At 45.7% G+C, this 26,910-nt stretch overlaps 1 protein-coding gene across 1 annotated transcript in view; it reads left to right on the forward strand.

Moving 5' to 3' along the window:
- Positions 1-26,910, forward strand: part of RET (ret proto-oncogene) — a 185,612-nt gene that overhangs the window by 95,149 nt on the left and 63,553 nt on the right. The window contains exons 2-6 of the mRNA XM_019497207.2: positions 7,157-7,408; positions 9,131-9,424; positions 10,033-10,274; positions 15,900-16,101; positions 16,424-16,623. Of these exons, the coding sequence (XP_019352752.1) occupies positions 7,157-7,408; positions 9,131-9,424; positions 10,033-10,274; positions 15,900-16,101; positions 16,424-16,623 (1,190 nt within the window). The remainder of the gene's footprint in view (positions 1-7,156; positions 7,409-9,130; positions 9,425-10,032; positions 10,275-15,899; positions 16,102-16,423; positions 16,624-26,910) is intronic.

Here is a 26,910-nt window from a genome sequence, read left to right on the forward strand (position 1 = left end):
GTCAGCCGAACCAAGGGGACCCCAAGGCATAATCTAGACCCTCTCTCAATAAGTCTCCCATGCTAGGTACAGAGTAGAACTTTATTGGTTACAAAGAGTAGGTTTGGAATAGGGTACAGGGTAAAACAATATCAGATAATGAAGAGGTCATGCATCCACAGATGCATCTCAAGCAGGTCCAGGGAGGTGATCCTCCCCCTCTATGCGGCACGGGTCAGGCCACACTTCAGGAGGAATGTGGACAGCATGGAGAGGGTCCAGAGGAGGGCCACCCGCATGATCAGGGGGCAGCAGGGCAGGCCCTACGAGGAGAGGCTAAGGGACCTGAACCTTGTGCGGGCCGGGAGCGATCCAGGGCCCTTTTGCGCACGCAGGCTGTGGCCAGCAGCCCGGGCACGCGGGGTCGGAGAAAGCCGGTGGCGAGCTAGAATTAGTCACAGATGCTTAGCGGTTGATTTAAAGATTGTTTACTTACACCGAAGATGGTCGCGGTGTAGGCAGGAAAACTTGCTTGAGTTGCAGTTACAGATAGAAAAGAAGAGAGGCGGACTAGAGTTCCTTCCCGTGAACATTCTTCTAGCCCATCCGGTTGGAGGCTCTAAACCGCGAGCCCGTCGCGCCAACCGAAGAAAGTACTCGAAGTAGAGAGCTCTGAATAGACTCACACGAAGTTTGCTAGGCTCCGTGGATCCTTTTTGCGCACAGGGAGAGGGATACGTCGAGGATTGCGAACAGCGACGGGGAGAGGCTAGAGGCTGATCAGACCCCTGTTGCCTTCTTGAAATACGCTGGGTCTGATAGGCTCCGCAGCGCTTAGAGATCTTCACACAGCGTGAAGATCCCTCCTCCTGGTGTTCGTGGAGTCCTCCAACTTGGGCGGAAACCACTCAAGCTTTTTATACGGCTAGCAAGCCAATCACTAGCCGCCACGTGTGCATAATTTAGAACTAGCCAATAACGTGGCTGGAATTCTAATACAAATGGCGGGAACTCTTTGCAACGAGCATTTCTCAGATGCAAAAAAATGCACACTGCAAAGAAAGCTACAAATTTGGCGGGAAAATAATTTAGCAGTGCCAAAGCACACACAAAACAAAAATCACAACTTTGGGTTGTGACATCCCCCCTTGCTGAAGGCACAGCTAAATTATGCTGTACACATGTCATTCAAGTGATCTAGAGCTTTGTCATGAATCGTCAAACGAACAAACAAACAAACAAACATAAAATTCGCTGTCCTGGGATTGAGTTACATAATAATCAATAAACAATAATCAACATAAACACATAATCAGATTCATAATAAAAACTGCATGATCAGGGCTTCAGTGGGCGTTATGGCGAAGTCGTACGTCAGGCCCTCACTTCTTCCGATGATGTTATCCTTCTCAGGGCTTCTCTTCACCACGCACTCTGAATTCTGGATTTGTAAACAAAAGGCTCTCAAAAAAAATAGGTTAACGTATCCCAATACATTCACAAAATTTTCATGAAACTTTACTATTATTTCTATATGGACACTCAACTAGATGAAATCGTTGAGGAGCCGTCGTCTAGCTCTTCTAGATAACGGAAACCTAATTCATAGGCCAATTGCCATTGACCTGCGTCCCCTAAAATCCAAAGCTGCCGCTTATTGAGTCCAGAACACTGTAGGAGAAATCCAAACATGTATCACTCTTCTGGGGTTCTCTGTGGCAACGATGGAAGATCGGATTCACGATGTCTGGTGCCTTGAAGTTTGGTCGGGTGTCGACAGTCCTGATCAAGAGATAATCTTGGCTCCATCAGGATACGCAGTCGTGATAACTGACGAAGGAGATTACACACGGGTTGGTTCACCATTGGGTTAAGCAGAATCTGGAGGACGACGATGTTCTTTCACCCATAAACCTCAAGACAACTATCTAGGCTGTGAATGGTTACTGGAACGGTTCCAGGATCTCGTAGATGACGGTGAGGCCATGGTCTTATTCGCTGGAGTGATGTCAGTCCCAGTGCACATGCTCTGGGGTTCCAGGCACAGTACGATACTCCGATGATTGCTAACATGAGTTGTTCTGCGCCGGTATGTTCCGGCTGTCCCTCATGCCATACGTGGGCTTTTTGACCGATCAGTCCTGCAACAAGCGCTGGCAGTGGAATAGGCCAGTGAACGTTGACCGCTATCATGTCGATGTCAGTGGCATGTCCTCTACTCCATGAAGCTTGTCTGACTAGGAAGCTTGCTTCTTCCTGGTTCAGCAGGATGGATCCAAGTTCCACGACTAAACGTCCCAACCATACAGCCAGAGTTTCTTCAGGCTGGATTCTTGATTCTCTGCATAGACCCTGCAATTCAGTTCTTGTGCGAGCGTAATAGGCAGTAGCAATTCAATTAGTCGTTGTTGTAGGGCAAGCTGCTCTTTCGGGAGTTGATGTTGTTATAGGCTGAACTGCCGCTGCGGGAGTCATTGCTGCTGTTACTGCTTCAGGCAGGAGGGGCGGATGCACTCCTCCGCTTGACTCTCTTTTTCGTCGGCAAGAAGGCGTGGTCGGCAGAGGCGTTGCTGTGTCGCTAGGCAGGGTTGCCAGAGACGACGCTGCGTCGATGGGCGGAGTTGCTGACCGAACTCTTGCGGGTTCTTCCGAAGCTCCACCCTTCTTTTCCGGTTCTTCCCCGCGGTCTCCCTCTTGCCCGGCGCCATCTTGGGCTGGCGTTTCAGGATCCCTTTTCTCAGCCGCTTCTTTGACCGCCTGAATAGCCATCTGCAGCTGGGCTTTCAAACTTAAATTCTTATTCATTAAATTAGTGATCGTACGAAAAGTTGCACTTAATTCTCCCCCCTTGTCATACTGCGGGGCCACCCTCTCATCTGCGGCGCGTTCCTCCGTCTCCAGATCTTCGCGGAGCTCGGATGGAAGCTCGCGACCCCTTAATCTAGATGCCATGAGGGGAGGGAACCGGCCGATCGGCACCGGCTCTTCACTCTCCCAAGCATATCGTAGGCATCGGGCACACTTCCGGGTGAGGGTTGGGTTCGCTTCACCCGCCGGATTGACTCTGGCGAGGGACACAGTATCGAGGGGCCTGAACAGGACCTGCTCGTCGCTCATTATAGACCCGAACGCCGCAGGGAGCAAATACACTTCTCTCTCTCTTGGGGCTCCGTCTTCGGAGGTTCCCTCTTCTCCCTTCAGCGAAAGGCGTCCGCTGATAAATTTCTCACCCGTTCCACCCTCCTGGTGGTAAGCGATATGCGACTCCAGCTCCTCAAAACTTTTCACTTGGCGTTTGTTATCGTGCCAAGGGCAATTCTTAACTAATTCCAGCTCTAGCGTGTTCTCTCCTGATCCCATCCTCGTCGCCATGTGCGGGCCGGGAGCGATCCAGGGCCCTTTTGCGCACGTGGGCTGTGGCCAGCAGCCTGGGCACGCGAGGTCGGAGAAAACTGGTGGCGAGCTAGAATTAGTCACGGACGCTTAGTGGTTGATTTAAAGATTGTTTACTTACACCGAAGATGGTCGCGGTGTAGGCAGGAAAACTTGCTTGAGTTGCGGTTACAGATAGAAAAGAAGAGAGGCGGATTCGAGTTCCTTCCCGTGAACATTCTTCTAGCCCATCCGGTTGGAGGCTCTAAACCGTGAGCCCATCGCGCCAACCGAAGAAACTACTCGAAGTAGAGAGTTCTGAATAGACTTACACGAAGTTTGCTAGGCTCCGTGGATCCTTTTTGCGCGCAGGGAGAGGGATACATCGAGGATTGCGAACAGCGACGGGGAGAGGCTAGAGGCTGATCAGACCCCTGTTGCCTTCTTGAAATACGCTGGGTCCGATAGGCTCCGCAGCGCTTAGAGATCTTCATACAGTGTGAAGATCCCTCCTCCTGGTGTTCGTGGAGTCCTCCAACTTGGGCGGAAACCACTCAAGCTTTTTATACGGCTAGCAAGCCAATCACTAGCCACCACGTTTGCATAATTTAGAACTAGCCAATAATGTGGCTCAAATTCTAATACAAATGGCGGGAACTCTTTGCAACGAGCATTTCTCAGATGCAAAAAGAAATGCACACTGCAAAGAAAGCTACAAATTTGGCGGGAAAATAATTTAGCAGTGCCAAAGCACACACAAAACAAAAATCACAACTTTGGGTTGTGACAAACCTGTTCAGCCTCCACAAGAGAAGGCTGAGGGGGGATCTAGTGGCCTGTTACAAACTAGTCAGGGGAGACCAGCAGGCATTGGGGGAGTCCCTGTTCCCCCAAGCACTACCAGGAGTGACTAGAAATAATGGTCACAAGCTGGCAGAGGGTAGATTTAGACTAGACATCGGAAGGCGCACAGTCAGGGTGGCTAGGATCTGGAACCAACTTCCAAGAGAAGTGGTACTGGCTCATACCCTGGGGGTCTTTAAAAGCAGGCTGGATGAACACCTTGCCGGGGTTGTTTGACCCCAGTACTCTTTCCTACCATGGCAGGGGGTTGGACTTGATGATCTGTCAAGATCCGTTCCGACCCTACAAACTATGAAACTATACTCTTCTTTTCCCTCTTGTCACATAACATGGGGTACATATAATATGAAAATGCCAGATGTTTTATCTTGTTGCTATTTTACTGATATATGAATACGTTTTGGTAGCTTGTTCCTCTTTTACTTGTTTTGTGAGACCATCATCCATTCCAGAGAAATCTAGCCTTTTGAGCTAAGTTGGGTTTATGCCAGTAATGGATAGGAAGTTACTTTTTTCGTGTCTCCATTGTACGTGATGTTTCCAACCTTTTGATTAATCAGATGAAATAAAATGGCTCAGCATTCTGCAGAATGCAAACGTTATGTTCCTCTGTAGTGACTAGAATGCATTACTAATGTAGATAAAATTGGATGTTTTTGAAATGTTCCAGTGTTTCAGTACTGATGCATTACATGACAAGTCATAGGTGTGATTTTTTTTTTTTAAAGCAATTCCATGTTGGCCCTTTATGCTATGTTCCCAGTGAAGTCAGTGGAAGTTTTTCAGCAGGATGCAGTGAGAGCAGATATAGGCCAATACTGAGTGCTTCTGAAAGTCCTACCGTGTGTGTATGGTCTTCAGATGGTAAGCCATCTGTAACAGGGGGCCTACTTGGGTCAATCTCCGTGGCCCGCCCACCTTTTCTTGGGCCAACCACCCGCCTTCTCACCTGCCACGCCTTGATGTTAATTGATTAATTAATTGATGTCAATTAAGCAGGAGGCTACCCATTTTGGTGCCCCGATGCCAAGGGGCGCTCTCTGCGGCTCCTTTCCTCCCCTATACCACAGCCCAAGCCTCACAGATGGCATCTTGATGTTCACATCATCACCGGCCCCCACACTGGGCCCCAGAATCCTCCTAACAGGACCCCTCCGCGATCCCTCCATTTAGGCGGCCTCTCCACCTTCATTCAGGCTACCTAGCCCCCCGAAACTATTTTCCCCTCTTGGGTGTGGTCCCCCCAGGACCTCTGGCTACCAGCCCTGGCCCACCTCCAAACCAGTCAGGACCCCAGGCCCCTGGATCTTGGGTGTCCCTCGCGGTGAGCCCCTGGCTCTTTTGACCGTCTTGGTCCTGGCCCCAGCATGGGCCAGTTGAGGGTACTCTCTCGGGTCAGGTCTCAAGCCTCTCACTCCCTCCCAGGGTCTGCCCTCTGGGCCCTTCACACAAACGGGGTTATCCACCCGGTGGTGGGGGCTAGGGGTTAAGGCGCCCCAGCCCGCCTTTAGGGTGGTAACTGGCCTGGCATTTCCTGGGGGCTCCTGTGCCACTGAGAGCCCCACCAGGCCACCCACTCCCAGCAGGGTGCAGTTTTAGGTCATGCCCAGGACCAGGAGCCTCCTGACTATCCCCTACAGCTCCTCCCTTACCTCCAGATGATCTCAGCAGCCCTCCGGCCAACCATTGTTGTTGCCTGCCTCCAGCAGCCAAACTGCCCTGTTTATATAGACAGCCCTTGACTCCAAAATGGCTGCCCTCATCAGGCACCTGGTGGCTGCCAGTTCCAGGCCCTTAAAGTGGCAGGCACACACAGTACCCTGCCACACCATCTTAACAGCATGTATCTGAAGCCTCAAGCAGTGACTTTGTGATGACTAGTATATTCCAGGGCATTGTCCACATTTCTTGGATGGCTTTAGCAAAGTAAACTACAAATATAGTTTTTTGTAACATGTTCAGTAGCTTTATTCTCAACTTTATCAACTGTTCGCTGTACATGACATTTTTCTCCAGTAACATTTTTGAAAAACATTGGAGTGGGATGGGAATTGATAACCAAAGCTCAAGGTGATGTGGTCATATGAGATCAATTGAAGCTCCAGGGAATAAGGGAAAATTATATCCTAATTAATGTCTACAATCAGGGAGAAGAAATAAATAGCATAAAGAAAAAATGGATCCGTTACACCCAGATTAAATTAACTTGTCCTTGACTTAATTGATTAAATCAGTTCTGAGTTCTCCTTACATCTTTGTATGGATCTTACCATTTAGGGAAGCATCAGCTGATGTGGGTTGGGGTTTTTTATTTTGTGTTTTTATCAGGGAGAGAAAAGTAATTGTCCACAAGAATATTTCTTTTTTAAAAAAGATTAATGTGAAGGCCATTGCATATAGATATTTTTTCCTTGGATAGAAATTGAGAGCATTTGTACTGTGTGACTGGAAACAGAGATTCAACTGAGGGCAATATATCCTGAAATTCCTTATTTAACTCTATTTCCTGTATGAGATGTCATAATAAATGTTTTCTTCTCTGAATAATAATGTTTTTGTGATAATGGAAAAGCAACTGGGAGTTGCAGATGTGAATTTATCTAAAGTTCAGCAAGAAAGGATCCATTAAACTCTCTGCTTTATCTATTGCCTTGTTTACAACAAAGCAAATTGGCTTCCTTTAAAGGCTTTCATATTTTGAACATGCATTATGGAGTAGATTTTTGCTGACATAGCTCCAATGACCTCAATAAAACTATGCTCGTTTACATCACTTCAGGATCTGATTATATGATTGTGCCCCCCATGCACATCCTAAATGAAGTTTCTAGTTCTTTAGCAATTAATTTTTAAAGAATATGACTTTTTAGGGTCAATATGAATATTGACCCTAAATTCATTCTGTTTTAACAGCTCTCCTGTTGTTTGGTTTTCTTTGCAGTTTCCTTGGGTCTTTACTTTCCCAGGAGAGAATACTCTGAAAATGTCTACATAGATCAGCCTGCAGGGACACCGCTACTGCACATCCATGCCTTGCAGGATTTTCATGGGGAGGAGGTGCACTTTCAGCTGTGTCAGCGTATCCTTATTCATCGAATTGGGACACATGAAAATCAGTGGTTTCAAATCAAAGAAAAAACAGGGCTTCTCTACCTCAATAAAAGTCTGGATAGAGGAGACTTCGATATCCTGTGTAAGTCAGAGAGAAGTAGCACCAGTTGCAGTAATGTCTGTTGTCAAAGCCAAGCACTTTTCTAATGGGATTTATCCAGCAGCGTACAAGTATTGAAATGGAAGAACCATTTATTCATTCTAGGTGAGCATTGGGACTGACAAAAAGAAGTAAAAAAATAGATAGATGCAGTGATAGACACACACGGAAAAATTAACACTAAGGCTAAAAAGAAATGGGGTTAGTTGTCAGGTGGCTGAATTAGCTACTGAGTTCCCTGATGCATATCAAGGGAATTGCACCAGTTTAAAAAGAAATCTAGCGAACGTAGTCCAGAATCGTAATGAAAAGGTATTTCAATCATTTTAATTTTTGTATTGAGTCTCTCTTATTTTGGTAATTTAACAATATGCACTGAATTCATTTGAGAGTGTGTACTTTAAAGGTTTGTTCAGCTCAGTTGATTCAGTTACATTGATGTAGCTGCTCTAATGTAAACAAGCCCTTTAACTCCAAATAATCCAGACACATGGAACATTTTTGTATGCATATTCTTGGATAAAGGGGTTTGATGAGGACTTCATCACTTAGGATTTAAATGTTTTTGAAGAAATGTGTACCACTGAATCACAGAAATAAATTATCTCTTCTTCCTCCTGTACTCAATAAATAGTGAGAGACGTTTTGATAGTTTTGATCTACAAGGAAATTAGGTAGCTTGTAATAATGAAACCAAAAGTAGGTTAAGCAGATTTAATGATCCTGAACTGATGGAATGACATACACTGTATGATTGGTTTCAAGGACTGGTAGGGCTCTGCAATAGGCTGGTCTGGAGTAGTAACAGAGCTTTAAATGCCATATCAATAAGGAAAAATGCAAAATACTGCATTTCAGAAGAAACAATGAAATGTACAAATCTTCAATAGTTCAGGAAAGGTGGTCATAGAGGACTGCAACTGTATATGTGGCAACAATGAAATATTGTTCCAAATTTATCAGTATATATTGGCCTACACTGATCAGTGTTCTATAAAAGTCATGGGAAAGTGCTGTTGAGATCTCACCTGTGACTGGTTTTGGACATCATACTTTAAAGAAGGCTGTTGGTTAATTGGAGAGAGCAGAGAAGAGGAACAAAAATTATAAGAAATCTAAAATAAACATGACATCGATGGAAAGATTAACAGAATTGGAATTATTTAGTTTACTGAAGAAAAAAAAAGAGTAGTGAGTTGCTAAATCCTCAAATATGAAATGGGTTGTTATAAAGACGATGGCCATCAATTGTACTTATTGTGCATATGGGACAGAACAAGAGGTAACAGATTAAAATTGCAAGGAGGGAGGGTTTTTCTTGTACGTGAAGAAAGTGTTCTCTAGCTATGAGGGTAATTACATGCTAGAAAAGATTATTTAATGAGGTTGTGGAATGGAAGTTTTTAGGGGAGGGTACATTCACATTTTTCTGGGATGGGTTAGGTAGAGATAGTCTTCCCTCAGGTAGGTTGAATTGGATGACCTGGGGTCTCGCCCAGCCCTATGTTTATATGATTTTATGACAAACATCTTACTGAATCAGGAGACCAGTAGTTAACTTTTTTGGGAGGAAAGGAGGAACATGTGAAAACTTCAGGCTTCCAGTCATCATATGGAGAAAGAGTTTAGCTGATAGATTTTTACTAAGGGACATGCATGTTTTACTGGCTGATCATTTTTTGTTTGTTTGTTTCTATTCTGCAGCTGGAGGAAACTGGGTTTCATTACCAAAGGCAGTTCTTCAGGTCTCTCTTTCATCCCATCCCTTCCAAGGGAAAAAATGTGAATCTCCCACTTACGCTGTGGTTTCTCTCTTCATCATCAATGCCACTGCACCAGCTTGCAGTTCTCGGATAGCAAGGCAGCTCTGCTTCACAGAAATGGACCTCTCCTTTCACATCAAAGAGAATAAACCACCCGGCATGTTTCATCAGCTTCAGTTACCCCAAGTACAGCATATGTGTCAGAACCTCAGCATTTCCTACAAATTGCTAGCAGGTAAATCTAGAGGTTAAGTGTTTGGATACCAGTAACACTAATAAAGATTTCTGATAGAGTAGCTACACTCAGATCAACTACTGGATATTTTATGCTCGTTCCACATTAAGGAGATGTCCTTGCCAAATGGGAGCTCAGCAGCAGAGTGGGCTGCAGTGAAGGGCATTATTGTTAGGTTATGTCTATGCTGCTTCTGTGGCACATCAGAGAGCATCACCAAGATGCATGCTCTATCCACCCATTCTCACTCTGCACACACCAATCCCCAAAAACGACTGTGTTATCCCAATCAACCACAGTGGAGATAGATGTCAAGAGTGGCAGCAAGGAGTGCCCTCAAGGCAGCTTCTTATGGTGCATGTAGAACTGAAGTAGATGGGCAAGACATGCTTCTCAGGAGCACCACAGAAGCAGTACAGACATGCCCTTAATGAAGAGAAAAACTTAGTGTTGCCCAGTGATTATGATTCATAAGATATTCCTTTTGGATTCTAAGGTTGACCCTTCCCTTTACTGCCTCAGATAGTGGTATCAGTAGGTGTATCAAAAAATTATCAAAGAGCATTAATAGGGAGGGATTTTCCTCATTTACACTGTGTCTTTTTCAGCTGAAGGGCTGCCATTTCGCTACAATGAGTCGACCACAGGGGTGAGTGTGGTACAACGGTTGGATCGGGAAGAAAGAGAGAAGTATGAGTTGATTGCCAAATGTACAGTGAGAGAAGGTTCCAAGGAGATGCAGGTTGAGGTGCCTTTTCTGGTGAATGTATTAGATGAAGACGACTCTCCCCCCTTCCTTTTCAATGGCACTAGCACGGCAGATGCTATTGTGAAATTCAACAGAAAAGAGGTAGATTTCTTTTCTTTTTTAAAAATTTCTGAATGTACATTAGAAATACAATGGATGGGTCATGGCTATTTGGGTGTTTCAGACCTTGTATACCAGCCTGCAGGATAACATACCTCAGCTCACCATGTAATCTATAGAACTCTAAGAATGCATCAGCAGCAGCATGTGCAGGATTTTCCCCCCTGATGTTTCAGTGACAAAGTAGTTTGGGGCCAGATACTAAGAAGTAAATAGAAATACATAAAAACAATTGAAGGGGTGACCCCAACCCACCATCCAAGGTGGAGGAAGCCAAATAAGAAAGCTCCCTGTTTAGGTAGGTGTTCTTGTCATAATAGACCTCCTCAAAGTACTGGCCAGGTTACTGAGTACATTTCTGATTTATTTGTTTAGAAGATCACATCCATTTGGCTACCAATATTTGCCTCCAACCTGTACATGGGTTTGGCAGAAAAAGTAATGTTCAATTTATATATAATTAGAGACTTTTATAAGTACAAGGAAGCACCTTAAGGAAGGATATATCTTAAAGGCTGCTGCAAGCAATGGAGAGAGTAGACACGTTCTTAAAGGAAATGTGGAGTGGGGAGGAGGGGGGTGGCACATGGCTGAACACAGAGCAGCGGCAGCTACCACGTGCAAGCTTCCCTCCATGCCCTGCATCCAGCCGGGTGGGTGATACCTGTGCAGCAGCGCAGGATGGTGCATGGTGGCACTCTGTCCCTGGCCACCCATGCATACCCCCTAGGGCCTTCTCAAGTACCCCCGGGGGTATATGTACCCTCAGTTAACAACCCCTGGTCCATGGCTGACTGGTGTCTCCTGAGTCTGGGGAGGCACCAGATTGCCAACGGGAGGGGTGCGGAGGGGTCTCCCAGCTGCTGTTTGCCAACTGGGGTGGGGTCCCCCCCAGCGGTCAGTTGCCAAGCCGGTGGTGAAACCGGAAGTGCACTTTTGCTGGCACTTCCAGTGTCACAGCTGGTGCTTCCAAGGGGTGCACATGCACCCCGTATATGTCACCAATGTCCTGGTCTAAGAGATTTTATTTTTGATTCATAATAGAATTAGAGTCACCTCTCTGCTACTCTGAGCACTTGTAATATCATTTTAAAGAAAAAAATACAACCAGAAGTAAATCGGCAGTAAGCCTCTGATCTAATAGGTAGGACATTGCTCTTAAATGACCAGACAAAATCTTTAACTGTTACTGAAGCTCAGAAATGCTAGGCCACTTAGGTGAGTGGATACAATATTGTTATGTAGTTATGAGGTTCTATAAGGAGAAGTACTAAGTCCTGCACTTAGGATGGAATAATCCCATGTACAGCAACAGGCTGGGGTAGGCTAAGCAGCAGCTCTATACAAAAGGACCTGGCAGTTACACTGGACAGTAAGCTGGATATGAGCCAACAGTGTGCCCTTGTTGCAAATAAGGCTAATGGCATATTGGGCTGCATTAGCAGGAGTGTTGCTAGCTAGGTCAAGGGAAGTGATTATTTCCCTCTATTCAGCACGGGTGAGGCCACATTTGGAGTATTGTGTCCAGTTTTGGGCCCCCCACTACAGAAAGGATGTGGAAAAGTTGGAGAGAGTCCAGCATGGGGAAATTAAAATGGTGAGGGGGCTGTGGCACATGACTTCTGAGGAGAGGCTGAGGTAACTGGGCTTATTTAGTCTGGAGAAGAGAAGACTGAGGGGCGATTTAATAGCAACCTTCAACTTCCTAAAGGGTGGTTCCAAAGAGGATGGAGCTGGACTGTTCTCAGGGCATGTATAAAAGTGCCCTGTGCATGTTTACAGCACTGTATTTTAAAGCACTTTTTATAGCACTATAAAATTACAGCAATCTTAAACATGACAGAAGTGCAGTGTTTGGTGGAGGGGGCCTCTGAGCCTCTGTGCACTTAGAGGCTAGGAGGCAGGGGTCACTCCAATATTCTCCTGGAACTTCTCCACTGATCAGAAATGTGACCAGTATGCAAAAGTTATGCAAAATTTAAATTTAATACCTCATTTAACAAAGGTTCATTTAAAACACTACCCATTTTTTAAGTACTATTAAGTCATGCACTTCTGTTAAGTCATGGCAATAAAGCATTTTACATGGCAGAACAAACAACTTCTGTATACATCCTCAGTGGTGGCAGATGACAACACAAGGAGCAATGGTCTCAAGTTGCAGCAAGGGAAGCTTAGGTTGAATATTAGGAAAAACCCTCTCACTGGGAGGGTAGTAAAACACTGGAACAGGTTACCCAGAGAGGTTGTGGAATCCTTGGAAATTTTTAAGACCTGGGTAGAGAAAGTCTTGGGTGGGATAATTTAGTTGGGGAAGGTCCTGCTTTGACCATCAGTCAAAACGGGGTTGGACTAGATGATCTCCTGTGGTCCCTTCCAACCCTAATTTTCTATGATTCTATGGGCTCTTCACTGAGCATCCTTTACCACCAGTCTCCTTCCCTCGTAGTTTCTGCTGTATGGAGGTGGTAAAGCAGTTCTGAAGCCTAGAATGGCTTTAGAGAAAAAGATTAAGAAATGTGCATATATTAAACTAGTAACACAGCATTCAGCTGAGACTTTCTGTAAGGAAAAACTCTCTGAAAAAATCAGCTCTTAATAATGACCATTATGGTTCACACATTTATTCATGTGTGCTCAGCCTCAGTTATGCATAATATTCCAACACACACTCAGTCACTTTCCTCAGGGGACTTCTGTTTAATAATGATTCACTGACAGATGTATTTATTGCAGTGAGATTACCTTTCAAAGTAAACTGAAGTTTGCATTTATTTGACATGCAATATTGGATGTTTGCTGCCACCTACAGGTTACAATTACTAAATTACAAATGTGTCTTGTATAGCTAGTCTGAAAGTGGCCCATTTTTCCTGAAAATTCTTAGATTTTTCAGTTTCCTTTTACTTCAAATTTGTGAAGAAAAGTAGAAATAATTCTTCAAAGACTGAATTGTTCTTAACATTTGTTTTTCAGTTGCATTGTTTTGATGTAATGTACTGTAGTTATGGAGTTGCAAGACGTATTCATAATTGCCCATTGACATTTTGTTTCAACAAAATATTTTGATACACTTGAACTGGCATTTTCAGAGTAAAAATGTTCTGCTGGTATTTTTTTTTTCAACCTGCTTTAAGAACTAGTTTACTTGAACGTGAAAGATCATAGATTTGGATGGAAATATCAGTGGCCGGTAGAACAACAAATACATCAAGTTAGTGTGGGACCTACCACGTGGCAAAAAGACATCCAATGAAGAGCCAGTACAGAGCAATCTGTCAGATTAACCACAAGGCTTGGAGCCCAAAGCTGTCTAACTGTGTTTGTAAATCTATCACTGACTTTGTGGCCAGGAATCTGTAACTTTGCCTCTATATCTCTGTCTCCTCCACTTTTTAATAGATGATGCTTCATTTATCTGCTTCAGAGGAATATTGACTAGTGTTCTGTTATTTTATACCTCAAAAATTAAGTATTATATCTAGGCCTAGCCTCTTTATTAGACTCTGTCAGGAGTCTGAAGGATAATATCTCTTTCCCTGATACCTTGGCTATGTTCTGTAAACTAGAGATTCACGTTTCTTTAAAAAATCCCAAGGTGAGGAGCAGAAATAGAACTGAAGATGTTAGGTACTGGGACTGCTCATGTCAAGGCTCACCCTCTCTTGTATAGTGTAGCATATGCAGCCTCATCTGGTCAGCTGACAACTTTGCTAACACTGGGAAAGCAATCACATGGTAAATGGCTGTGACAGGGGGCCATCCCAGGGCCGGGTCTCACATTGGCCCACCCACCTGTCTGAGTAGTGTAGTTCACCCAGTCTCTCCTGCCACGACTTGATGGTATAGAACACCAGTTTACTAAATGGAAGGCTGCCCATTATGATGCCCTGATGCCAGGGGGCACTATCCACAACTCTGTACTTTCCCTACACTGTAGCCCATGCCTCACAGATGGCATCCAGATTGGTATTGCTCCCTGGTTTCAGGCTGGGACAAACTCATTCCACTGCTGGGCCTCTTACACACTCACACTCACTCCATCCCCCTCTCATAGGGGCCTCTTGCACTTCGCCCCACTCTCACAAGTTGATGATTTCTCACTGAAGAGTGGGGGCTGGGGTTAAGGCGCCCCTACCCGCCTTTCACCAGGGAGGTAATTGACCTGGCATTTCTTGGGGGTTGTTCTGCACAAACAGCTCTGCCAGGCCACCCTTCCCCGGCAGGGTGCAGTTTCAGGTCATGGCCAGGACCAGGAGCCTCCAAACCTCCCCATTGCTCCTGCCCTCACCTCCAAGTTGTTCCAGGAGCAGTAGCTCAGCTGGCTGGTGTTACTTCCTCGGCTGCTAGCAGCCGACTGCTGCCCCAGCCTGTGTGTGCTGGGTGCTAAGATGGCTGCCCTAATCAAGCACCTGCCAGCTGCCTGTCTCCAGCTCTTAAAGTAGCATACACCCAGAGGTGTACTGCCACAAGGGCCATTATATCTGACTTATGAGCTCACACACCCTCCTACCTGACACCTCCTGTAGAGAGACAGAGACTTGGGTATCAGTAACTAGATCCCTTCTGCTCATTACATCACATACCACAGCAAAAAAATCTGGACCTGTGTGTGATTGTGGAGAGAGCATGGTAAATTATCACCAGTGATCAGTGCCATATTCAATAGTTTCTTTGTTATTCTATGAGTCTCCTTGGCTAAATACAGACAGTAAAATGAATTGATTCAATCTTCACAGGTTAGTCTAAACTGCATAGATTGAACCTATGAGCAAGTGAACAGATGCTCGCTTTTGATTTCAGAAATGCAGCCACATGCCTGCAATGGCCCAGGCCAGAAGCCAGGAGGTGCCAGAGCATACCTCCCTGCTCCACTGGAGCAGACAGCTTGGGCCAAGGCTAACCTGCCCAACCTGCAAGGGAGGGGGCTTACAGAGAGGGAGGTGCAAAGCATCCTTGGATGCTGAGGGACTATGAATTAGCTTGAATCTGGAGGGGGTCTGGAAAGTTCAGTAAACCGATTTAACCTAAATCAGTTAAGGCTAATACTACATACATCCAGGTTTATCTTCTACTGGTTTTGGCCATTTTGAAAGCAGTTTTTGTGCACTGAATGTCTGTTGTGTTACAGATTTGAACTGGTTTCCAATCACTTATACCAGTTTATGCATAACTTCTGTCCCTAGCCCTTGTGCTTATTTAAAGATATAGTTTGGCTGCAAAGTTCTGTTAGAGTTTACTCCTGCTGTGAAGTCTGGAATCATTTAAATATGGGGAATCTGGGTTTTTCCTCTATCTCCACCAGCCCACTGGCTTGGTAAAATTCTAGTTGGATGGTTGACCAATTGGGGATTATTGATATGGAATTGAGATACACAACTAATTGGCTTTATAAATTGCAGTTGCAAAAGTATAGCTTTCCAAACTGGTATATAATAGTGTTCTTAACAAGCTGCCCATGGTGTTTCAATGAACTAGGAAGAATTTGAATGGAAGTAGATTCTTGTTCTCTGTTAGGGAGCTTTTTTTGGTCAGGATTTTCGTTTCAAAGCAGATCAGGAAAAAAATCAATGTGGCCCATCAGCAGTTTTTGTTCATGTTTTACAGGGAACGGCTGTAGCAGCACTGACAGTATGTGATGCAGACACTACACCTATTTACCCTCTCGAAAGCAGCAGGAAGAAGTACACAGGAACCATCATTACAGCTGATCCCTGGATAAATGAAACATTTCGTGTGGAGCACTTCTTCCATGAAATCCGTTTCAGCCCAAATGGTAGCCAAGTGAGGGGAACTCTGCATGAATACAGTAAGGTCTTTTTCTTCAAACAACCAAATAAGTTGTTTGCAATTGTCTGGACTTACAGCTCTATGCACTAATCAGCCAAGAGGGTCTGATAATATGAATGTAATTGTAAGGTACTTGTTTACACATCTTTCTAATATGTGGCATGTACCATTAATGTACAGAATGGAAACATCTTTATATTTCCAGTTCTAATCCAACCTTCTTGGATGCCATTAGCTGATAAATAGATTTTATGTTTATATTTTTGTTGGGATTTGCATTACCTAAAAGTTGCACTTACAGCTATTGTGGATATGTGAAAGGCCATTCTTCTTTTTTGCAGAACTGGTACTGGATAAAAATATTTCAGTCTCAGAGAACCGTTCCTTCCAGTTGGATGTTCTGGTGAATGACACAGAGTTTCATGGCCCTGAAAGATCACTGATGCTCCACTTCAATGTTTCCATTCTTCCTGTCAGCATTCAATTTCCTAACATGACATACCAGTTCATAGTTAACAGAAATGCTGAACGTTTTGCACAGGTAAATGCTCTCTTACTTGCTTTTGACTATTGTTAATAATGAGGTTTTTAAAAAGGTGACAGCTTGGGAGATTTTCAGAAAGGCTTAGCCTCTGAAAAATGAAATAGGAAACAACTTTGAAAATCTACTCTGGCAGATGTATTCTATTCTTTATAGAAAAGCTAGAACTCAGGAGATATAGGTCCTATTCCCTGGCTGTGCCCCTGGTCTGCAATTCATATTGCCTCTCTATGATTGTAATATGGTAAATGATGCTTTTCTACAAAGCACATTGTGATCTACTGATGAAAAGTGCTGTAAAAGATCTGGGTGGGATTAGTAGTAGAAATAGGGTGACAGAATTGTATTGTGTTAATCATTATACAAGCACGTAGTAAGAAATTATCCGTGCCCCAAAGAACTAAAACAAATGACAAATCAGCATTATCCCCTTGAACACTCTTAGATGCAATCACAGTGCATGGAAGGACTAATCCTGTTTTCCAGCATTGTAGTCTATGTGGTTCTAGGTGTTTGCATCAAGTAGTTCAAAAGAAATAAATTTTAAGCTGGCTGTGTTCTGATATACTCCTCAAATCTGAGTCTTTGAACAGAGCGTAATACTTCTAAGTAGGATTAACATCTTAACAATGCTTCTAACTTGGCTTGTTCCTGCTTCCCAAAAATGTTTTATCTACTTTTATCCTCATTCCCTTTTCTTCATTCCAGAAAAATCAAAAAAGGTAAAACACTAGATGACCATGAGGTAGTCACTTGTGTCTACATCTCAGTGAAGAAGTAAGCAAACCACTTATGGGCTTCTGAGCTTAGCTCAGTTCTCTGGGTCTTCTAGGCCAAGAACCCATCCTTTGTATATTGCCATAGCTGTGGAGTAGTGGAAACCTGAAAACTGAGAGACTTGAGTGCATTCTGTAATGTGCACATACAAGCAACCCCTGCTTAACGCTGTTTTGCTTAGCGCTATTTCGCTATGACGCTCATTTTAAATTGATACCTGATTTCACTTGGCGCTCAGCAAGTTTCATTATAACGCGCGCAGTTGCCATCAAAAACAATTGAGGTCACCATCTTGGGTCATCAAATACTTTTGGTTTCGCTTAATGCTCGTTTCGCTTAATGCTTGGTTTTTCAGAAACCAATTAAGAGCACTAAGTGGGGGTTGCCTGTAGTTCCAAATAAATTTTAATGTAATGTAAGGAAATTAATGTATGTCTCAGACGGCCGGAGCCGACTTGAGGTGATATATAAATTGCTCAGTCGTTTGGGTGGGCTGGTGAATGGAGAGGCAGACAAAGCATATTGGTTGCAAAAAGCTTTACTTATGCCGCTAGTAGTCACGACGCAGGTGGTCCGGTCGCTTAAACAACTACACGAGTTGCTCCAGCTGGCAAGGCTCAGGCCAGCAAATCCGTACATGAGTCAGGCCGGCAGGGAAAAGGGTACATCGAAGGATTGCGCTTGGCGACGGGTGGAAGAATCGATAGGTGATCAGCCTATCGATCAGTTCAGCTGCAAGTCAGGAATCTTCAAAGGCACTCTGCAGTGTGCTCAAAGTTCTCTGACTTGGGCGGAAGTCACACAGAATTTTATACGGCCAGCAAGCCAATCACTAGCCGCCACGTAGGAATAATTTAGAACTGGCCAATAGTGGGACACAAATTTGCATGCAAATGGCGGGAACTCTCTTGCACTGGGGTTTTCTGTTGCAGCAGAAAACTTTTGCTGTGCAAGAGACTCTCATGTGGTGGGAAAATTCCATCGTGCCAAGGCACTAAAATCATTGGGTTTTGACAATGTAAAGCAAATATGTCCTTCGTTAAAATACCTCAAGCAATAAATGATGCTTTGGGCTGTTCACTGAAAAGCTGTAATTTAAGGAAAGAATAATAATAGATAAGAAGGGTAAAAAAATTAGGGAAAAGAGGCTCACCCAAGTTATGGCAGGAAGCTCTACATATTTGAACATGTTAATGGTTTCTACCAAGAAAATGACTAGTTAGTAATTAATGTGCTTCCTAATTTAACCCTCATTTTAGCTTAATCACCACCATCCCTAATAATAATGTTTTCCAATAACTTTTTCAAACAGGTTGACAATTATTAGTGGTAAATTTCCATGAAATTCCTGTGGAACATGCTCATTAAGAGCAAAACAGTTTGTTCTAATTAATATTAAAATGGTGACTATTAAAAGAATTCATGATGATGTGTCATTTTTGAAAACTTTTAATGTCTCCCTATTCTATACATTGAAACAAACTTTCTTTCTGAGATTTGCTTTTGTGGTGCCAGATTGTGAATCTTATATTCTCAGGTAGTTATATCTGTTACAGATATGCAATTCTTAGGTATTTCTAAAACAGAAAGTGAGACTAAAATGTAACAATTCCAGTTGTAGAGAAAATCACAGTAGATGCCTTCCAAGGACAGTTTCTTTCCTCGAATCTCTGGTTGATCAAGGAAAATGAAGACTAAATACATTGTTTGGCTTTACATTTAGTTTTGAAACTAATTTAGTTTTCATAAAATGTGCTGCTGAATTAACTACTTGAGACTCCAAAATAGGCCCTACATGGTCAATAACGGTGCCAAGTGTCCAGTAGTAGTTATCAGTCATCAGTTTCTGTCCAGTCATCAGCCTGTCTGTGGTGACCAGCTCAAAGAAGAAGACCAATCTCATTCAGTTGCTGGGTTATCACTATATAGGGGTAAACTTGAAGTGAATAATTTTAATTTTAGTTCACTGTTACTGAAATTTTCCTGAGTTTGAAGAGTCTAATCTATGAGAAAGTGGAGAACAAATTCTGTTGCCTCCCTGGTGCTTCTGTAAAGAATTGTAGTATGTTTTATGTTAGATTTGCTTTTGTAGTGCCAGACTGAATCCTGCATTATCAGTTAGTCATGTCAGTTATAGATGCACAGTTTTTCCCACTAGTAGCCCCTGGGGTCTACTCAGGTAAGACATTTCTTAGCTATGCATGTGCAGTATCCACTAGGGCTGTGCGAAATGCCTGTGTTTCATTCTGGATTCGGCGTTTCAGAGGGACAGTGATTCATTTGTGTTTCAAATCACTGTCCCATTTTGTTTTGGCTGAAACTGTTTTGGAATTTCAATGGTGTTTCAGTGTTTCGGCCATAGGCTGTAGTGGGGAATCACAAAACTGCCTATAGCCTTGTCATTTTGTGCCTGATTCAGATGAAAATAGCAGGCATGGTAGCCCCTTCTGATGCCACAAAGCCTGAGAGGTTTCAAGGAGATAAGTGCAGGGGTTTCTGGGAAACTGTACCTCAAGGTGCTGAGAAGCAAAACTTGTGACGTGTGACTCTGTGTGTGTGTGTGTGTGTGTGTGTGTGTGTGTGTGTGTGTGTAAGGCACAGCAGGGTGAAAACTGCAGGCATGGTAGCCCCTGCTCTCACCCTCACAACTCCACTCCAACCAGTAAGCCTCAGGCCTCTCAAAGATTTTACAGGTCTGGACATTCCCCCGCCAGGACTGTGTGGTGGCTGGAGGTTATCAGGTGCCTCCTACCCACCTTTCACCAGGAAGTTTCATGGTCCTGGCATTTCCTGGGGCTGCTGCGTCACAGGCAGTCCCACCCAGGCCTCCCTACCCTGGCAGGGTGCAGTTTTATGTGAAGGCAAGGATGATGCAGGGCCTCCTCCTCCATCCAAATAGCCCCTGGCTTTATACCTCCAAGTTGTTCCTGGCATGGGAGCTCAGCAGAGAGATGTTCTTCCCCTGCTGACTGGTGAGAAACTAAATTGCTGCCTCCAGATCTAAGAGCAGGGCATTAAATGGCTACCCTCAGCTCCTCTCCTGCCACATACATAGCCCCTCATGCAGGCATGAGGAAGGCTTGCTAGGTTTCAGGCAGAGTGGTACAGGGTTTCAGTGAAACTTCACCTCAAACTGCTGCAGGCAAAACTTGTGCCACTTTTATGTGTTAGGGGGTGTAGGTTGTAGCAGTGCTGGTGTAAGGAGGTAGCCCAGACAAGGTTCTTGTCATAGATTCATAGATGCTAGGGTCGGAAGGGACCTTAATAGATCATTGAGTCCGACCCCCTGCATAGGCAGGAAAGAGTGCTGGGTCTAGATGACCCCAGCCAGATGCCTATCTAACCTCCTCTTGAAGACCCCCAGGGTAGGGGAGAGCACCACCTCCCTTGGGAGCCTGTTCCAGACCTTGGCCACTCGAACTGTGAAGAAGTTCTTCCTAATGTCTAGTCTAAATCTGCTCTCTGCTAGCTTGTGGCCATTATTTCTTGTAACCCCCGGGGGCACCTTGGTGAATAAAACCTGACCAATTCCCTTCTGTGCCCCCGTGATGAACTTATAGGCAGCCACAAGGTTGCCTCTCAACCTTCTCTTGCGGAGGCTGAAGAGGTCCAGGTGCCCCAGTCTCTCCTCATAGGGCTTGGCCTGCAAGCCTTTAACCATACGTGTGGTCTTCTCTGGACCCTCTCCAGGTTATCCACATCCCTCTTGAAGTGTGGCACCCAAAGCTGCATGCAGTATTCCAACTGCGGTCTGACCAGCGCCCGATAGAGGGGGAGTATCACGTCCTTGGTTCTGTTCGTCATGCATCTGCTGATGCACAATAAAGTGCCATTAGTTTTTCTGATGGCTTCGTCACACTGCCGACTCATGTTCATCTTGGAGTCCACTAGGACTCCAAGATCCCTTTCCGCTTCCGTTCCACCAAGCAGGTAATTTCCTAGGCAGTAGGTATGCTGGACATTTTTCCTCCCTAGGTGCAGCACTTTGCATTTCTCCTTGTTGAATTGCATGCTGTTGTTTTCCGCCCATATGTCCAAACTGTCCAGGTCTGTCTGCTTGTAGTTGTTCCCTGCCCTCTGGCGTGTCCACTTGTCCCCACAGTTTTGTGTCATCTGCAAACTTGGACAGAGTACACTTCACTCCCTTGTCCAAGTCGCGGATGAAGATATTGAAGAGTATCGGTCCAAGGATCGAGCCCTGCGGGACCCCACTGCCCACACCCTTCCAGGTTGATACCGACCCATCCACTACGACTCTCTGGGTGCGACCCTGTAGCCAATTCACCACCCACCGGACTGTGGGTGTCCTGTGTCAATCTGATATCTTTTATTAGACCAACGGAATAGGTGGAGAAATTCTTCTTTTGCAAGCTTTCGGATTTAAAAACCCTTCGTCAGGCTGAGGAAGCATCTTTGGTGGTTGTGTGCTCTTCCTGAATGGAAGGATAGTAAAGAAGCCAGAAGCTGGCATGTAATGCAGGCAAGAAAGCCAGTCAGTGAAAATGTGAATTGAGGCATCATGGGGTATTAAACAGGGTGTGGGGATGGAAGGGGGATGTAGCAGGTAAAAGTGGAGAGGTGCCTGCTACCTGGGGAGTTAGATGCCAGGCAGGTTGTAGTGTGTCATAAATCCAATGTCTATATTGAGTCCATGAGTTTCTGTATCTAGGAAGCTAATGAAGGTGAAGATCATAAGCCCGTCTGTGAAATATGATTTGTAAATTCAAACAAACCCTGAACGTTGCTAACTCATCACCAGAAGCCAACTTCCTACAGCCCAAAACACACCGAATGGATCCAGACCATGCCATGACAAGCAATGCAAAATCTGCCAACATATCTCCAGTACCCCCACAAACTGCAGACCAGAATCTATTACAGATAAGAATACCCAACTACCTGTGGGGGCACATTTCTCATAAGAAAACCACTCTGTCTCCAGTCTCTCAGTCTTGATCCTCAAGGGGAATTTACAAATCACTTTTCACAGACAGGCCCATGAACTTCACTTCATCAACCTCCTGGATACAAAAAAGTCATGGACTAAATATAGACATTGGATTTATGACACATTATAACCTGCCTGACATCGGACTCCCCAGGTACCTCTCCACTTTTACTTGCTACATCCCTCTTCCCCCCTATCCCCCCAGCCTGTCTCTCACCCCCTGATGACTCCATTTCCATTTTCACTGATGTGCTTTCTTACCTGCATTGCATGCCAGTTTCTGGCTTCTCCCTGGATGGAAGGAATAGTAAAGAGCACACACACCAACTAGATGCTTCCTCAGCCTGATGAAGGGTTTTAAACCCAAAAGCCCATGCCTCACAGATGGGACCCCAGGTAGCTCACCTGGAGCCTCACAGTTCCATTGCAACCAGCAAACCTCAGGCCTGTCAAAGATCTTAAGAGTCTGGGCTTTCCCCAGGCAGGACTGCATGTGTGCATGTGGTGGCTGGAGGTTAAGGCGCCTCCTACCCACCTTTCACCAGGGAGGTCCTCAGTCCTGGCATTTCCTGGGGCTGCCATGCCACCAGCAGTCGCACCAGACCTCCCAGCCCTGGCAGGGTGCAATATTAGGTCATGCTCAGGAACTGGGGCCTCCACCTTCTTCATAGCTCCAGCCCATACCTTCAAGTTCATCCTGGCACGGAAGCTCAGCAGGGAGATGTTCTTTCCCTGCTGGCTGGTGATGCAGTGAGTGCTGCTTCCAACTCAGAGAGCAAGGCATTAAATGGTTAAAAAAAACAAACAAAATAGAAATAGGTGCAGACAGAGTGAGGCGGGTGGCACTTAATCCATCTGCAGGTGGAGCTCGGGAAACCCCAGCAGCAGGAGGTTCACCTTGAGGAACATCAGCTGCTCCACCAAACCAGGATCCAAGGAGGTGCGGTGGGGTGTCACAACATCCCCAGCAATGCTGAACACCCTCCTGCGTGGAACACTAAATTAGGGGACAGGACAGGTGTGGCAGGATCTGGGCACAGTTGCCCAGGAACATCTGGCTGCAGCCTGCCCAGTAGGCGAAGGGGTCACAGTCCAGCAGCTCCACGTCCTCAGCAACATATGTAGCCACTGAGGCCTCAGCACTACCTGCCCAATGCTGTGGTCTGGTGCGTCTGGACCCCACCATTGAAGTCATGCCCCTGGCCCACACTGGCAGCGCCTGTCGTGGAGGAGACTGGCTGTTGCTGGGAGTGCTGGCATGGAAAAGTGGATCCCCCTCTTTCACGTCCCCCCACCTGTGCCCTTCTGTCTACTGAACTCTGTTCACCAGCACCTCCGTCCAGTGATCCAGGGTTTTGCTGATGCACACACTCCCCTTCACCTTCAGGTTGCACATGGCCGCCAGCACATGGACTGTACTGGACCGCAGTGGATCCAGCCGTTTCTTGATGCCCTCTCAGCTACTTCACCAGTGCCTGCAACTCTGGTGACAGTGGCTTTCCCCAGCCAGGAACATTGATCCCCTGGAACCTCTCTATTTGGTTTTCAAGTTCTCTCACTATGGGGATCACCTGGCTATGGAGGCTATCACCAGAGCTGACAGTCTTGGTGGCCTCAAGGAATGGCTTGAGGACCACCAAGACCTGGGAGATGGTATCCCACTCTGTTTTGTTAAGCAGGCCGCTGATTCCAATATCCCCGAGCAAGGCCATCTCATGGATAGCCTTCTGTTGCTCCACCAGCCTTTCCAGCATGAGGTGTGTGGAGTTCCACTGAGTTTCCACATCCTTTATGATTTTGTGCTGTGGGATGCTCAGCTCTGCCTGTTTATTCCACAGCATCTTGCCCCACTTGATGCTGCGGTAGAAGTAGCCCATCACCTTCCTACATTTTTGAAGTGAGCTGGCTGGTTGTGATGGTGCTATCACTGCCAGCCCTGTCCCCCTCCAAGGTGTCCCTGACTATGAGGTGGAACTTGTGTGCCACAAAGCAGTTGCCAAAAAAGAGGGCATCACGGATTGCCTTGACCATGTTGGCCCCATTGTCGGTAAGCATGAACCCGCAAGGTGAGCTCACCGTGCCCAACGAGCCACCCCTGCACCATGCGGTTCATGGCCCCCATGATCTCCTTTGTCATGTGGGACTTGTCCATCACCTCTGCTTCAAGGAGAGCCCACCAACAGCCTGACTGATGGCACCAGTGCCCTGTGAGGGAGCGGTAGGCAGGATCTCCACCCCAGCTGCTCCAGATGTCTGAGGTGAAGTTCAAGGCTACCTGCAGACCTGCCTTGTGCAGCTCCTTCCTCAAGTATTCCCTGGAGGCCTCATATAGGGAGGGCACCACCATCCTACTGAAGGTGGTGCATGCAGGCACTTGGTAGGATGGGGCCGTGAGCACCATAAACTGCCTGAACCCTGGCCACTCAACTAGGAAGAAGGACTGGCCATCCAGAGCAAGCATCTCCCCATTGCTCCGGGTGATCTTGCTCACCTTTGCAATGCGCCCCACTGTGTGTCTGCCTTTTCCCCACTGTTCCAGGGTGCCCTGCCTCTGCTTCAGGGGGATGGGGGCTTTGGAGCAAGAGGGGGACTTCTTTTTGGCCATGCTTCCACTGGTACCAGGCTGAGGAGGAGCAAGGGCAAGGGGGTGGTGACTCCTGAGATGTATCAGCATCCCCATGGTGCTGTAGTGTTTCTCCTCCTTGCTCTGGCTGGTCTTACATCAGCAGTGCAGGCAGGTAGAATACTTGGGATCATCTCCCACCTCAAAACGATCCCACACCACACTGCCCCCTCACTTCTGGGGTGCAGGTGTGGATCCTGCCTGATCTCCCTTCTCAGCAAGCAGATACACAACAACAGGAGGAGCCAATTCAGCTGAGCCACTTGCCTCCACAACCATAATGTCAACCTCCTCCAAACTGCCTTTTGGGGAAGGAAACCTGGCTCTAGGGGAACTTTGAAGGGAGTGAAGCATAAATTCAGATTCCTCCTCAGACCCCAGAATTTCTTTACTAGGGCACTTAGGTACCCTGCTTCTAGATCCAGTGCCAGAGGAGGGGCTGAAAGGCTCAGGCTGGAAACTGAAAAAGAGGGGAGGTGACTGTCATACTGGTGGTGCTGGGGATTGTTATTAATGACTGGTTTTATTGGAGTGGGTGCAGATGCAGGCACTGGTCCCATCCCCTTGCTGCCACCAGTACTGGAAGCCTCATGCCTGCTAGTGCTAGGGAAGAGTCTACGCCTAATTTTTTTTTTTTGAGGGTAAGCAGGACTTACAGCTCTCCCTCTGCCCCTTCCCCCTCCCTGGCCAGAACACCTGGCACCTATCTTTCCAGCACGCTTCATATTTTGTGTACGTCTGTGTGAGTGTGTATGTAATAAATGTATGTGTATTGAGTGCTTTCCTGCAGTGCACTTGTGGTGAGTTACTGCTAGGCAAAGCACTGCTTTCTTTATGTTTGGGAGGAAAAAAATAAGAAGAATAAACAACAGGATTTTGGGGGAAGGGTAGGCAAGGGTAAATAAATAGGAAAGGATTGGCAATGGCTACAGCTTGGTAGCAAGGTACTACCAAGCTGCAAGCTTACAGATGCTGCTCTCAACCTTTGCTGCTCCTGCTGTAGACACAGACAGATGCAGCTGCAAAATGCGAGAGAGCAGTTCACAAACATCCTTATATGCTGCTTCTGTGTCCCTCCCCCAGAGCACTGGGATTGGAAGGGACTTCAGGGACAGATCATTGTCACTGGCTAGCTACAGATGTCAATATCAGAGCAGTCCATCCCTCCCTCTTCCCCTCCCTCTTAGTTTCTTTTTCCCTGCAAGCCTGCCTCCGAAACAGCTTGAAACATCTGAAATGTTTTGAAAACACCTGAATAGTTTTGAAACATTTCCGAAATGTTTCGGATGGCCTGTTTCATTTCGGAGATGTTTCAGAACCTTGTGTTTTGTTTTGGATTCAGTGTTTCAGCCACCGAAATGTCCGAATCCAAAACTAAATGAAATGCGTGCTAAAATTTTGCACAGCCCTAGTATCTGCAGTCTGGCCCTTAACATCTAGAGAGAAGCATGGCTTGGCTTAGATCTGCATATAGATCCAAACCTTCCCAAATCCTGGTGATATCAGTTTTTGTGATTCTAGCCACTCTGTTAAAAAACACTGCTCCCAAACTAAATAAATTAGAGCTCAAACCAGACAAGGGTACTATTAGAATAATAGATTTTGGCTGGAGTAGGTCAGTGCTCCTGCTATGACTAAACAAAACAGAGGCTCTTGAGGGTCTCTCTTCTTTGCTTAAGGTCAGGATTTTACCCCGTTTTCAGGTTAGCATTAATCTGAAGGTTTTTGCCTTCCTCTGCAATTTGGGGTAGTGGAGGGCATGGTCCTTCTCCTGGAATATCTCAATTATATTGTAACAAACAGCAGCAGGATGTATTTTTGTCCCCCTCCTTCACTTCTGGCAAGTTAGTGTTCTCAGAGTTTTGGTGCATCTTGCCTAGTAGCTATACAAGAGGGCTGTTTGTTTAGTTTTTAAGAATAAGTTAAGCAAACACTTCTA

This window comes from Alligator mississippiensis, chromosome 6 (genome assembly GCF_030867095.1).
Source record: "Alligator mississippiensis isolate rAllMis1 chromosome 6, rAllMis1, whole genome shotgun sequence".
Classification (NCBI taxonomy): domain Eukaryota; kingdom Metazoa; phylum Chordata; order Crocodylia; family Alligatoridae; genus Alligator; species Alligator mississippiensis.